Source organism: Gavialis gangeticus, unplaced genomic scaffold (genome assembly GCF_001723915.1).
Source record: "Gavialis gangeticus isolate Ggan-Ray unplaced genomic scaffold, GavGan_comp1, whole genome shotgun sequence".
NCBI lineage: Eukaryota > Metazoa > Chordata > Crocodylia > Gavialidae > Gavialis > Gavialis gangeticus.
The window spans coordinates 13,691,637-13,706,658 of record NW_017729006.1 but is presented as its reverse complement, the minus strand read 5'-3'; the positions used below and the strand labels follow the sequence as shown (position 1 = coordinate 13,706,658).

General features: G+C 41.3%; 1 protein-coding gene across 1 annotated transcript in view; it reads right to left on the bottom strand.

The window, feature by feature from the left end:
- LOC109291740 (collagen alpha-6(VI) chain-like) overlaps nucleotides 1–15,022 on the bottom strand; it is a 128,914-nt gene that overhangs the window by 35,269 nt on the left and 78,623 nt on the right. Inside the window, exons 14-22 of the mRNA XM_019508834.1 lie at nucleotides 13,443–13,496; nucleotides 11,192–11,263; nucleotides 10,265–10,291; nucleotides 6,735–6,779; nucleotides 6,580–6,633; nucleotides 6,241–6,303; nucleotides 4,300–4,365; nucleotides 2,890–2,943; nucleotides 1,879–1,914 (exon numbers count right to left, since the gene is read on the bottom strand). Of these exons, the coding sequence (XP_019364379.1) occupies nucleotides 1,879–1,914; nucleotides 2,890–2,943; nucleotides 4,300–4,365; nucleotides 6,241–6,303; nucleotides 6,580–6,633; nucleotides 6,735–6,779; nucleotides 10,265–10,291; nucleotides 11,192–11,263; nucleotides 13,443–13,496 (471 nt within the window). The remainder of the gene's footprint in view (nucleotides 1–1,878; nucleotides 1,915–2,889; nucleotides 2,944–4,299; nucleotides 4,366–6,240; nucleotides 6,304–6,579; nucleotides 6,634–6,734; nucleotides 6,780–10,264; nucleotides 10,292–11,191; nucleotides 11,264–13,442; nucleotides 13,497–15,022) is intronic.

Sequence of the window (15,022 nt, the reverse complement as noted above, 5' to 3'; positions counted from 1 at the left end):
GGAGATCAAAGCATCCTGCCTGGGCCTAGCCACTCCCCCACACCAGCACTATGAAAGGGAAGGTAGGGCTGCCCTAGCACCCCCTGGCTACTAGCCCAAGCCACTGCAGGTATGTGCCTGCATTTTTTTTAGTTCAGAGGTGATGTCTATGTGGATACAAAGTGGTTCAGCCTACCCAGGTTAGACTAACCTGCAAAGATTGAATCAATTCAGGCTCATGCATTTTGAATATCAATCCCTAGCCAAGGAGGCTTAAAATAGCAAATCCCTATCAGCAAGCCTTCTTTCTGCTCAGTTATTAGCTCTTGCCTTTCCCAAATAATTTATTTTTAGAATGCTTGAAAAGTTTTCAGAAGCCTCAGAGTAAGTTCTGAGGCTTTCTACAGTCACATTTCTTAAAGCCCTGTGACTTGGGTTTAACAAGCCATTCACTAAATTTGCAATATGAACCAGAAGCTGTTCTTGGATCTTCATCCATTCTAACTGAAACATCCCATGCAGAATTCATTCCTAAAACCTGAGCCTACCTAAACATAAATTTGTGAGGCTGCCAGACAGTATGCCAAATGTAACCAAACCCTGTCTTCTGTTATCATCATGTGATAACAGAGCTTTCTTAAGGATTTGGAGAAGGTTAGAAAGATGATGCCTTGCTTATACCTCCATGTTACTTAGATGTGTGTGCTTATATCGTTTGGGAAGAAAATCTGAGATGCTTCAGCCTCGTGCTCCAAGAATGAAGCCCACATGCTTATTTTTTTTCAAATCTTAGTTTATGTCAGTTTATTCTGGTTTACATAAACCGAACATAAAAGAGATTGTAACTATTGATAGTGAAGGGGGAGAAAGGGAGAAGAAGCACAATTCTGGTAAAACTGGGAAACAGAAGCACAGACCCCTCTGGATCTCTCTCTTTTTCCTGCAGCAGTGCTGGATCCCACCTGGGGGAGTAACAGGGGACAGGATGAGGTGCTACTACCCAGCCATGCTCTGCTGCTGGTGCTCCGGCAGCTGCTCGCCATGGGAGGAGCTGCAACAGGCTCTGCCTGGTGATGCTGGAATGCCTACTGCTGTCGCTCACCCAGCCTCTGGCAAGAGGGGAAACTGGAGCAGCGGCAGCACAGCTACCTTTTGTAGACCCCCACACATACTCCGTGAACCACCACAGAAATCTGACGAGGCACGTACCCCTTCCCCCCAATATGTCACCTATGAACCAGCAAAAAAATCGCTGGAAGCTGACTTTTATATTAGTGAAAGTTAGGAGTGTCCTTTATACTTCTAGTGTCTGCATCAAGTGGGCTTCTGGCCAGGTGTTTTCTGGGACCCAAAAACTGACTAGATTTGAAACAGACTTATAAAATGCAAGTGGTGAGGATCTATTCGCACTGGTATTTCCCTTCTAAGGGCCCTGGCACATTTACATCAGTCTAACCAGACTTTACACTAGTGTTAAGAAGGAGCAGACAGATTGTATAAATTCCTACATAACTTACTTAAAGATAACTTAAATCCAGTGCAGAAATACCTAGGGAGACATCAGGAATAAAACTATCCAAGGGTAAGCAGTACCAGTTAAGATATCGGCTCTCTCTGGATGGAAACAGAAATATTTTTTTCCGGGCAAACAGGCTGCCAGCAGCTTCTCCACCACCTAGTGGCAAGGTGTTGTTATAGTGCCTACTGCGAGCAGCTCCCTCAAAGCAGATGCATGTCTGTTCACTTTGTATTCCAGTACAGTTTCCATTCACACACAAAATCTACATAAATCATATTGGTGCAAATGATTCATCCAGGTCTATAGGCAGAAGCTCAGGCTTGAGATGTAATGGTATAAAAATAAAGTGCAAACAGCATGTACTGGTAATGGTCACTGACCTGTAAGCCTTGAGCACCTCTTCGACCTCTTTCACCCTACAAATGAAAGGCAAGACAAATTACAACCAAAACTATAGACTTAGCCATGAAAAAAAGAGAACAGCCCTAGGTCAAACAACAGAAGTGCCTACCCTCAGACAAAAACTAGATTAAGGTGAAGTCAAGTTTGAGAATTCACATTAATAAAAATTACAAAAGTGTTAAAATTAACAAAACAGTCATTCAGTTGATAGGAAATGTGACATGAAGATGCTTGAACCATCTTCAGCAGGATGATGTTCTCACTGCTAAGGTTAAGCAAAGGACAGCTCTGGTCTTGTCACTTTAGATAGTGAATATCACTGGAGACCATACTAAATGTCACTGGAAGCCATTTGGGGCTTCATCTGTCTGGATTAGGACATACAAGTCAACAGCCAATCCATGAGAATTAGGAGCCCAATGCCTTGATTTTCTGGATGACTACAGCAATGTAGTCACGTGAGGAAAGGCTGAAAGAACTAGGGTTTATTTAGTTTAGAGAAAAGAAAACCAAGAGGGCATTTGATGACAATCTTCAAATACCTGAAAAGCAAGGATGGAGATGGGCTTCTCTCCATGACTGTATGAGACAGAACTAGTAGTCTCAAGCTGCCAGCAATTTAGGTAGACTATTAGGAGGAATTTTCTGACTATGAGGGTGCTCAAGCACTCAAACAGGCTACCTCAAGAAACTGTGGAATCTCCATCCTTAAAAATTTAAGAGCAGGTTGGACCAACACTTGGCTGGGATAATTTAGTCAGGGTGATCCTGCCTTGAGCAGGGTGCTGTACTAGATGACCTTGAGAAGCCCCTTCCAGCCCTACATTCCTATGCAGCAAGTTTGCCTTCAATCTTTGCGCACTTCTCAATCTCAAGTGAACTAAATAAACTTGCCAGCTTCACATAAATAAAATTAGGTTTAGCAATGGAAACATTGTTGCATCCTGAACTATAGATCAACTACCCCCACACTCTAGTAATCATCTTACATCAGAGCCCTTTGGTCCCAGACCTCCTTGTACTCCATCTGTTCCTGGTTCTCCCTGTAAAACAAAAAGAAAGTGAGCTAATCTAAATATCACAGTCCTTTCCTGTACCTCAACAAGACCTGAGTAATTATACATTTTGTTTTTACAGCCGTCTTTTGATCCTTTTCCTAGAACATCTCTTTTTCTAAGCAATATCACTGTAACCAGTTGTACCATACAGTTGTTTGACCCTTGTGTTATACCCTTAATTATAAATATTTTGTATGTAACCAGAAGGAACATGATTATTTTGAGTTCCTACCAGTTATGACATGCTGAGTTAGACAGTAACTTTGAAAAGTTTTTTCCTCCGTTTTTCTGAGAAATAGATGTAAAGGATTCCAGGAAAAAGATAAAATCAGAAAGCAGAGACCTTTGTTGCCAGACACTATTAAAATACAGATCTTCCCTGAACCATGATTATGTAAAAAATGGCCATTTTTTAGGTCTTGGACATGACCCAATAAAGTCCAATGGAAATTCTTCCATTGACTTCAGTGGGCTTTGGATTACTCCAAGGATGTGTATATGCTCAAAAGTGAACTAGAAGTTCTCAATCTGTGACTAGATATCATAACATTATGCTAACCCCACTATGTCTCATAATTTCGATATCCAAGAACTCTTTAGTAAACCCTCCCTTACTTCTTGGATATCAAGAGCCATTGGAATATGGGCTGGGCTCCTTTGGCCTTCTATTCAAACAACAGAATCACTTAAAGGTCCCATAGAAGTCAAGGCACCCATTCAGATATCAAGGAAGTTTCAGGTTCGTGCCCTAAAGAGTTTCCAGCAAATTTAGTTTAACCTGAGAATATAGAGAGATGTAAGCAGACATTCAAGTTCTTAACTACAGATCAGAAGGGACTTAATCCTGTTCTGAAGAAATAGTGTCATATTTTGAGGCAGGGTCTAAAATAGTTCAGACAGGAATGAACCTGCCTCTAGCAGTGTGTTGGACTAGGATGGATTCTAACGCACAGGTGTTCAAAGCACTCAAGATGTTTGTCCAGCAGTGTAGCTGAAGAAATCCCCAGTATTCTATGGTTGTAAGGCTAGAAAAAATTAATTTTGTGGTGTCAATTTATGCTAAGAAGTCTCCTGTAGTAAAAAGAGGAAACAAACTGTACCACATCTTCCTTTTGTTCAAATGTTGCTACAGTCTTGGCACAATGTGACCAACATTGCAAGGATCCCTCCTCTCATTGGTTTCTGAGAATTGCCAGTGATAAAAAGGGCCTCAGAACCTGGTGCTACAGGCACAAGTCATAAAACAAAAGAAACAAGAGACTTCAACCCCCAGTAGCATGCATAAGTTCCTTCTTCTGCAGGCCAACAGTGGCCTTTAATAGTTCAAAGCTGACCATTTACCTGCTGCCCAGGTTTTCCTTTTTCACCCTTATGGCCACGAATATAGTTGTCAGTTCCAGAATCCCCCTAGAAAAGTCAAACAGAAGTTTAGTATTTTCCATTACTTTCCCTTTGCTATTCCAGCTAAAAACAAGCAGGATTACAAAACAATATTATGTTTTTAATTGATAAAAACAATTTTTAAAGGACTACTTTAGTATACAATGTTGACAAAGTCTTCTTACATCTGCAATTCCAGACAAAAACAAAAAGCTTTTTTGCAAAGCAATGGAAAGAAATTATCTTTACGGGCAGTGAATTCAAGCCTGTGATTACATGGTCATTCTCACTCTTTGGTTATGTAGTTACTCAGGATACCAATGTATCTGGTGAATGATTTTGAGCAAAACGTTATACTAAAATGGATTTTGTTAAGGATCACCAGATCTGAAGAAAATGCAGTTAAACTAATGGAGTGAAATTCTGGCCCCTGTGATGTGACCAAACTCTTACCGACTTCACCCAGAGTTATTAGGACTCCGGACACAGTATTCCTGTCATCACAATCTTCTAGAGTAGTTAAAAGGTCAAGGGTAAGGAGCAAAAGTCTAGTCTAAGATAAGAGACATAGGCGCCAACTCCATGGGTGCTCTGGGACTCCAGCACCCACCAAAAAAATTAGCAGAGGCTCAGTTCCCACAAGCCATAGCTGTTTTGTCTTTACATGTTAGATCTCTATGGCTGCTTGCAGACATAGAAAAAGAAGTGCTTTACTGAAAGTAGCATCACATTACTTTACCCCAGCTCTGCAGCGTTTGTAAAGATCAGCTGCTTCTGTGGGGATCTACAGTGCTTTTAGCTAAAGCTGATTAAATCAGCTGTTAAATAAAAGCACCAAAAGCACCCAATCTTTACAGGCGGTGGGCAAGCTGGGTTGAAGTAATTCACTGCCTCGTCTGGGCATGCATGGGGCTCAAAGCCCACTAAAAAGTCAGCACCTATAATAAGAGGCCAAGGTCTCAAGCTAAGTGTGTTTAGCCAAAGACTGGAAACCAGAGACAAGCTGAGCCAACATTAGAAGGCTGAGGGGCAAACCAACAGTAGGAGCAAACCAGAAGACAAGCCAAAGTCAAAAACCCAAGTTTGGAAGCCAGGACCAGGGACCAAGGAACTAGGGCAGGGATCAGGACAGAAGGCAAAGAGACACAACATGCTAGAAACTGCTGACAGACTGGAAGCTCAGTGTGTGGTATAAGCAAAGGTTAAGTGCTAGGAGGTGCTTGGACAGCCTCCTAAATGAGGAAAGACTGAGCAAAGGAACGCAGGTGGAGATGCATCCCCACTGATTAAGCTGGGAACCTAAGACTTATCACTTACATTGGTCTTGTATGAACACTATATATTAGTCAGAGCCACATGAAACTTGCGGTTGCCTGGAGTGGAAGGCTGCAAAATGCACCTGAAAACACCTAAACCCGTAGTGCTGGGGAGAGCAACGACTCCTACCCAGAGACTGCAGGAGCCTGTAAATGGGATTAGGGCCCAACAGTTTGAAGGGAGAAGCAGCAACAGAAAGAGAAGCCAAAAAAGCAGCTAACTCTACAGTACTACATTATTCTAGAAATCAGTCCATGAGTTTCTTTTAAAGCCTTTTAAAGGGGAGAGTTTCAGTTCGACCATCAGTAGGGGCTGCATGACAAAATGATTCCAGATAGATCTGTGTTGCCATGGAAAAAGAAGCAAAAGGATCAGTAAGAGGCCCTGGGCCTGTACTCCTGGCCACTGCCAATGTATCAAGATCTGTTTGCATCTTTGAACGTCCACAGATGTCAGGCACCAAGCCCCTGGCTATTACACAGTCTGAACACCACATGACAAATCTGGACACAAAGTGCTGTTCACATCAATGAGAGTCTTTCCAATCTAGCAAAATGTAAGGGAGATGGCACAGGTTTTACTCACGTGGTCTCCTCTTAGGCCAGGCTCTCCACGCTCCCCTGATTCTCCTCTGGAGCCTTTTCCACCCTTAAATCAGGAAGGAGGCACAAACAATTAGGAAGCAGAAACCAAAAGTAGCCATAGCACAGTTCAATTCAGAGGATCAGGTCTTCCCTGCAATAAAGTACCAGAGTTCTATTTAAGTAACTGGAGTTGCACAGATATACACAAGTTATGTATTTCATAAGTAGAGAGCATACAGCTATTAATAAATCTCCGAGATTACAGAGATGGCACTAAATTTTGGAAAAATGACAATGGCTTTCATCAGTCCTGAATACTAATTACTACTGAACAGTTTACCCGTCTCCCTGTGCTGCCCTTTTCTCCAGACGGTCCAGGAGACCCTTGTTCTCCCTAGATCCACAGACAAACAAAGAGAAAAAGAAAGAAAAGTAATGTTTATTCTTTTAGATAAGCTGCACTACTTGAATGGTGTAAGTATGACTAAAGCTTACCTTCTCTCCATCGATGCCATCAGTGCCATCAATACCTCTCTCACCCTGTTGGTATAAACAGCAATCTTTATGTTAGCTTCAGTGAGCTCTTTTCAGCCAGGACCAAGTCTTTCTAAATGGAAGACAGAGCCTTTTATGGATTTGGGGAATTTTAAAAGAATAAAAAGAATTTTAAAAGAATACAAATTAGAATTATGGGCCTCTGACAGAATATGAACTCTGTTTTGGGCTGAGGTTTTGGGGGGGTTTTTTGTGTCTCTTTACCAGTTGCTACATCCTCAAAAGCCAGACAACTTCCAGTACACAAGCACTAGCATTTGATCCAACATACGAAAATTCTTGTACTTTTGGTGAAAGTTTGTATAGTGTAATGAGCTCTTTTTAAGCCATTTTGTAATGTGGTTGCCCTATTTCAAAGCTGATAGCAATAAAGGCAAAATAGCTACAGAAGAATGCTGTAACATTTGGGACAGATTAAGGCACCGTTTAAATAAAATTGTAATCAGCACTGATTTTGACACTTTGGGAATATATTTTAATTCCAAAAGGTGAATGTCTTTAACTGCAGTTCATCAAAACATTCTTAAAGCTAAGGTGGGGGCTGTTTAATTAGTGCAGAGACATCCTGGGTTTGACTACTCTTTCTTAAGGGTAGCAGGAATTAAATGCACTGAGAAGTCAGTACTAGTGAGGATCCAACAACCCTTCAGCTGAGTAGGAAAGGGATTCCAGAATGTGAAAGCTGTCTGCACTGCTTCCAGAACTGAAATTCTTTAGATAGCAATAGTAAAACTAAGACATTCACACAATTTCCCATGCATTACTGCTTTGCTCTTTGTCTATTGTTTTTAAACTGTCATATTTCACTTAAAATTAGAGCAAAGAGCAGTGGTCCCTTGAAGCCTATTTCCTGTAAAATAGTAATAACAATAGCCTATAATGTGAACCTACTGTGAGGAAGAAAAATTAGGCTTGGGAATATCATCATCCTGAAGAATTACAGCATTTATTTAGAGCCTAAAATATTTAAGAGCTGTCAATTTTAACTTAGCTTTGGCAGTAATTGAATGCATTACAGAATCACAAGGCACATAATCACAATTAGAAAGGGCTCTGTAAATACTGTAGGAAAAAAAGAAATTTGTTCCAAATCTTGATAAGGTAATCCCAGGTTTATTAGCTCTTAAATTATTGTTTCCTGCATAAATATTCTAGAAAACATTTAGTAATCATCCAATGAATGATCATTATTTTGTTCTTGCTTTTTTGTTATTATTTTTTCTTCCTACTTTGGCAAACCTGAGCCAAACTTCATAGTAAGTACAGCTATTTTCTAAATAACTATCTTAAAAGGGCTGCAAGAGCCCAAAGTTCTGTCTCAACCATACAAAGTTACAGGCATTGAATTTTTTTTTTTTTTTTTTTTTTTTTGAGGTGGGGGAGGGGGAGTGAAAAGTAAGTTTCAGTTTCCAATGTTTTAAAATAACTTTAGTGGACACAGTGAGCTGGCTTACTGAAGCATGTGTTACGGCTAAGCTGGAAAAGTACATCCTAGATAACTGCACTAATGCTGAAAAATATATATTCTCCAAAGGAAATTTCATTATGGTAATTAAAGAAGAGCAATTAAGATTAAAAAGTTAATTGAGAATCATGGAACTGGTTTTGTTGAGATTCTTCCCCTCTGTTCAACAGTGGTGAGGCCACATCTGGAGACTATGTTCAGGTTTGGGGCCCCCCAGTACAGAAAGAGTGGACAAATAGGAGACCTGAGTCTAGCAGAGGCAATGAAAAGGGTTAGGTGGCTGAGGCACGTGACTTGCGAGGAGAGCCTGAGGAAACTGGGATTATTTAGCCTACAGAAGAGAAGACCAAGGGGGGGATTTAATAGCAGCCTTTGACTACCTGAAGGGAGGTTCCAAAGAGGCTGGAGCTGGACTGTTCTCAGCGGTGTCAGAACAGGTACAATGGTCTCAAGTTGCAGCACGGGGACTTTAGGTTAGATATTAGGAAACTCTCACTAGGAGGGTAATAAAACACTGGGTCACACTCCACAAGCTCTCTGGCAAATCTCCATCCTTGGAGAATTTTAAGACTCGGCTAGGCAAAGCCTTGAGTAGGATGATATAATTGGGGTGGTCCTGCTTTAAGCAGGGGGTTGGATTAGAAGACCTCTTGTAGTCCCTCCCAACCCTAATTTTCTATGATTCAAGGTCATGTTTGCTAGTGAAAATTAGTGTCCAGTATTAGCAATTCCTTAACCATACTTATTCCCTAGGCTGACTTTGCTGGCATCTCTGAAAACAAGCTAATAGTGGTCAATCTCTTCCAGGACTTGTTCATAACTAATAGTAGTACTTCTTTGAGAAAGAGGTAGTCAGAAGGCTTGAAATAGCAGAGCAACAAAATCAAAGTGTGAACACCAGTTAAAAGGCAGTATTTCTCATTGTAAGCATTTACCCAACTGTTAAGACTGTTTGGATAGTGAAAAAAAAGCTTGCAAATTAATTATTTTATTCCATAAAATAAATGTTAACATTTATAGTAATCAGTTTTCAAAATGATTTCTTCCAGCAGCTTTTCTTACTCCATGCTGGTATTCAAGTTACTGCAGCCAACTATGTTGCCCAGCCCAGAAGGAATCTGAAAGGAATTGTCCTTAAGCTTTGGCACTCCCACTTCACACTCCCACCCCATTAGAACATGCTTACTGGAGCTAGCAGAAGGTCCATTAGCTCTGGCTGTGTTCTCAGTAGCCATGCTTTGATTCTTGGCATAGCAGTAGTATAACTTAACTGCATGAATGAGGCACTGGCCCCAAGCACCAACTTACAGGAGGCACCAAAGTGGCAGCTCCCTAGATAGTCCACAGTGCTGCAGAATTAGGAACAGCCCCACACCACAGTTAGAGCAGCAGCTGGGTGTGGGGCTCTATGCCACTGCTCAGGCCCAAACCCAAACATAGCAGCAGCACCAATAGCTGCACCAAACATAGCAGCAGCACCAATAGAGGTCAAGCATACTGTTCTGCATAGGAGCAGCTGGGGATTGAGTCCCCAGGACAGGTAACAGTGACTCTCTCCCTGTCCTGCCCACCCGCCCAGCAAAGGTTTTTCCCAGAGCCCAGCAACCCTCATTCCCCCCTGCAAGGTTTTTCCCAGGAATCAAAACCCACTAGTTACACTTCTGTGGAGTAGGAAACAACCCTGGCATATCAAAATACTGATAAATACTGACTTCTATGCTGGCCATATTAGGTCAAATTTGAGACTATTGCGGTTGTGGAAAAATGGCATTCAAATAATCGACATATTCATCGGCTCTTAACAAGCGTAGGGGAGTTCACATCCAAACGCAGGTTCATTAAGTTACAATGACTAGCTACAAGATTTTGCCAATTTTACCTGGTTTCTGATACCTTTGCCCTCCAGCAAGTTTTCATATATCCATAAAGCAAATACAACACAATCATGTGTGTAAGGAAAAGATGATTTACTAGTAAAAATTGATTCTATTTAAAGAAGAGGTACCTGGCTTCCTCGATAGCCTCTTGCTCCCTGAAATGAAAAAAAAAAAAACTCATTATAGTTGAACTACACCAGCTCAACTCAATTCCATTCCATTCTATTCAATTCATTAAGGATACTGAGCTAAATGCCATGCTCCCGAAAATGACAAAACACATACAACTGTGATATAAATAAGTTTGAAGTAACTGAAGTACAAATATTATACTAAAAATAGAGCCCACCAACATAAAACATTGTTAATATGAATATAGTAGTAAATCAAGACATGAATCTATAATATTGTTGTACATAGATCCCCAACTGAGACAAAATCAAATCTAATGTTAAAATGTATCACTCATAACAGTAATAAAAGGATCTTTAACTCTTATCGCCTTAGAAGCAAAAATTGGCAGATGGTTTACTAAATTTGGATGTTTGCTGTAGAAGCCAAATTAATTTCTCTCTATTGGAAAAACGTATCAATTTTAACTGCACCACAGAGTAAATGATGTGCTCCCAAGAGCTGACCAACCCATCAGGAAAATCTTGTTGCTGTCACAACAGACAGGTGCAAAATACAATCAATGTGTGTGGAATAAACCAGGAAGCTCCTTGGAACCTCATGGAAAAACTGATGCCTTCAAAATGAAGCTGACACTTCAGTTCCTGTTGCAGCTTCAATGACCTGAATGTTCATTGGAAGATCAGCTGGTCACAATTCTTTAGCCACTGTAGTAGTGCTCTTGTTCTAGCAGTAACCAGCCAAGACTAGATAGTTGTGCAGTGCTCTGTAGGGCCACCTTGGTATTCTAAGAACTAGATGCAGCTATCCCAATATGCTTAGAAAGCAAAAGAAATGTATGTAGGGGCCGATTTGGTATATGGAAAAAAAACAAAACAAAATAAAAATAAAAGATAAGGAATGCTTTCAAGTAACACACTTGCCTTCAGACCTCTAACACCTGGGCATCCTTTGTCTCCTAGAGTTCCGTTGATACCCCTAGGACCTCTTTCTCCCTAAGAAGCAAAAAGGTACTGTTAAAATTCCTATATTATTTAAAAGAAACCAAACTATGTTACTTGATATTTGTAAACCTACAATTAAAGCAAGTTGGAGTTCTTTAAACATCACCATTTTTCTGCACTAGAAACTTGACTAATTGCCCATTGAAAAGCAATGGGAATCTTCATCTTGCCTTCACTGGATTTGGATCGAATCCTACAACGTTTTGAATTTCATTCCAAGTATCTGCTTATTAACATTTTACTCTGTATCCGGGTTTTATGCCCTTATAAAACATTATGCTTTGTCCCCAGATAAACATTTCTGAGTCTAACATTTCAATATTTGATAGTCTAGGGTTTGGGATTCTTTGCTGCTTTATTTTTTAAACTTGCACTGAATATTTCTTTCCTTTCATAGAGACAGTCTGTCACCAAAGGATTATATTTATATGTTACAAGTCTCTAGACTCTAGAGTTGATGTATAAACCAACAGTTGATGAGTCAGATGCATAGTAACATTTCATCTCTGAAAAAAACAGAAGACAACCTAGAAACCTTTGGGAAGCTGGCCTTGTATGTAAGAACTATAACTCAGAAGATCAGAGTTCTGTCCCCACCTCTAAAACAGCCTCTCTGTGATATCAGGAAAATCATTTTGCAGTACATTTCCAAAGTAGTGCAAATATCCAATAAAGCTTGCAGACATTCACTATCTGTTTACAAGCAATGATATATAATTTCTGAAGCTTAGACATAGGCAGACGGAAAATTTAATCCCTGCACGTGCTATTGTCACGCAATGAGAACTTCAAAATTCCAGCCATGTTCGCTTGATTCCTGAGGTGAATATAGAGAACTTGATTAGGCTTACCATCGGGTGTGAGCCCACAACACGATTACTATGAAGTAATTTATCTCAGATTTCACTCTGTAGTAAGGAGCAGACAAAAGACTAACTCTCCAATGCTAGCTGCTTTCAGAGGTTCCAGGGCATTAGGTGACAGATGAGCCAGTTTGCATTGAGTAAAATGTTATCCTTAGATGTACTTGACCAAGGAAGAGGACATATGACTGCTACAGCAGGGTAACTTATACCAACATAGAATTGCACCTCATTTTCTGTGAAGTAACTTTATCCCAGAGCAGTATGACTTGCACTGGTGTAAGCTTGCACATCACGTTTTTGCTCAACTTCTACTTCAGAAGTAAGACAATTTATCCCAAAGTAAAGATGCCATGTGTCCACTTCCTTAGATTTCTGGTGCAGCCTGGTAGGTACTCAAGGGACCTTGAGGTGATGGAATATGTTCCCTGGAATGGCCTCAGCTTTCCCTCCTTTATTCCCTGCTCCTTTTGGGATGGCTTGTATGGTGGCTATCATCTTGGCCGACATCTCCGTTTGTAACAGGGACTGCCAGAATTAATGGCATACATATGAACTAGAGAGTCAGACTTTTGAGCTGAGACCAAGAAGAGACATGCATAATCTTGTACGCTGTAAATAAGAGGGAAAGGAACAAACACTGTCCAGGGGGTCATTATGTCACCTATGCAGTGCTAGGAAAGAGAAGTCCCTACATTATATGAGAAATGCAGTAGTACATGCCCTTTGCACTGGGGATCTGATGGGGAAGACAACTTTTTTGTCAGTCCTACTTCCATTGCTTTTGGTCTCACAAAGTCTTGGCTAGAGTCAGGCTTAGGCAATGTGTAGGCGAGTTGGTTATAACTATTCGGGACCAAATGCTGCAGTATGATCCAGCCCTTAGAGAGTATACACCAAGGGTATAAGTTAAAGAAGTCCTTAGCTTTCACCAGTTATAAAGCTGGGCTGACGATGAAACAGGAATTTTGCTGATCGCTCTCCCTCCCTGTAGTTCCTGAGTACAGTTTGTGGAGTGATCATAAAGTGCTGGTCCTCCATACCCACTAGAAAGGACTAGAAGGCTGTACTAGGGGGACTGTAATAAAGGTCAGACAGCCCCTGCAGCAGGCCAAGTCACAGCCCACACAATGGTTCAAGTTCTCTCCCTCCCTCACACTACTTGGTTCAGCTACAAGAGAGACCTGTGTCCATGCATCTTCAGCCACACTCTGTCTAGGTGCACTGTAGAGTACCACACGTGGACAAGTGAAAAGATAGTTCTTTATTTAATGTCTCCTTAAGATGAAGGAACAGCATTTACTTACAATTCCACCTTCGTCACCAGGATGTCCAGGGGATCCCCTGAAACCTGCAATTCCCTAAATGGAAGTGAAGAAAACCCAAGAACCTCATTCAGATTTACTGTTCATCCACAGGGAGCTCATTTGCATTTGACTTCAATGAAGTTGCTGCATCTTTTTTGCCAAAAACACCTTTCAAACCAGAGTTAGAGGGGGGGAAGGTGCTGTGGGGAGGAAGCAGTAACTGGAAATTACACAACCAGCACTGACAGTCCTGCTTGTGAAGTATTACTTAGAATAGTGCTTAAATTGATTTGGGGAGGCATCCTGCTGATTATCAGAGATGAATGGTTGGTTTGGTCTTAATTAAAAATTTTCATTGATAAACTGGAATAGAAAACAAGACATCAGACAAAATTCACAAATGATATAAAGTCTTAAGGCATTAAACAAAATGATTTCAAAGCATTACTCATTGATTACTTGTATCTGAGGTTAATTTAAAACCTGAAAAGCAGATATGCAGAAATAGATGCAAAAGTGTCAATAGACTATAAATAAAACAATGTTCAATACAATACAGAAGCAGCAAATAGCTTACACCAGGGGTTTTCAACTTCTTTTAATAGGTGTACCCCCGGCAGCCGGGCGGGTGGTGTGTACCCAGACATAGAGTGGCAGCAGCGCACGGTGGTAGGTGGCAGCAGCGGCTGCCATGTGCTAGCTCCCCTGGCCTGTGCAGCCTACAGAGGAATGCCACTGCCCTCACCCCCACCCGGCCCTGCTCCTGGGAGGTGGTGGCACTCCATCCCTGCATACCCGCTGCAACCTTCCCAAGTACCCCCAGGAGTATGCATACCCCAGTTGACAACCCTATGACAACATGCTCGCACCACAGTGCTGGGTGGTTTTAAAAGTCCCTGGCACTGCAGCTCATGTAGTTGTGTAAGTGGTGAAATGCGCGTCAGTGCTGAGAAAATGGCAGTGGCACACTTTTGAACTAAAACACCTCAAAGGTGTTTTAGTTCAAAAGCACAACACTACCATTTTCTATGCACTGACACACATTTTGCCATTTATACAACTGCACGTGACACAGCACAGTGTGCATCAGCTCACATGTGGAGCAGACTCAATTCACTGAGTCAGCCCTGACCCACTGGATCTCCAGCATGTCACAGGATGAAAAGGTATATGTATAAATACCCAAAAGTTACACATAAACTAGTTTAAGTGATCAGAAACTGGTTTAAACATTATATACATTACCTGTAACAGACCAGAAGTTCAGTGCACATAAACCATTTCAAAATGGCTGAAACTGGTTTAAGATAAACCTGGTTGAATGTAGTATCAGATTTAACTGATTTAGGTCAAACCCGTTTATGAAACTTCTGTCCCAGACCCCTTCCTGGTTCAAGTTAAATCACAGTCCCCCAGCATCCCAGGATGGTTTGCAGCCCTGAGTTGAGCTGTGCTGTCTGCTCCAGAGACTAGAGCTGGCCCTGTCCCTCTGCTCTCTAGCTGGAGCAGTGAGGGATGTCTGACAAGGGAGTGGAGGTGAGAAACCTTGCTGGGGACTCGCAGCTGGGTCCACCGGGGTG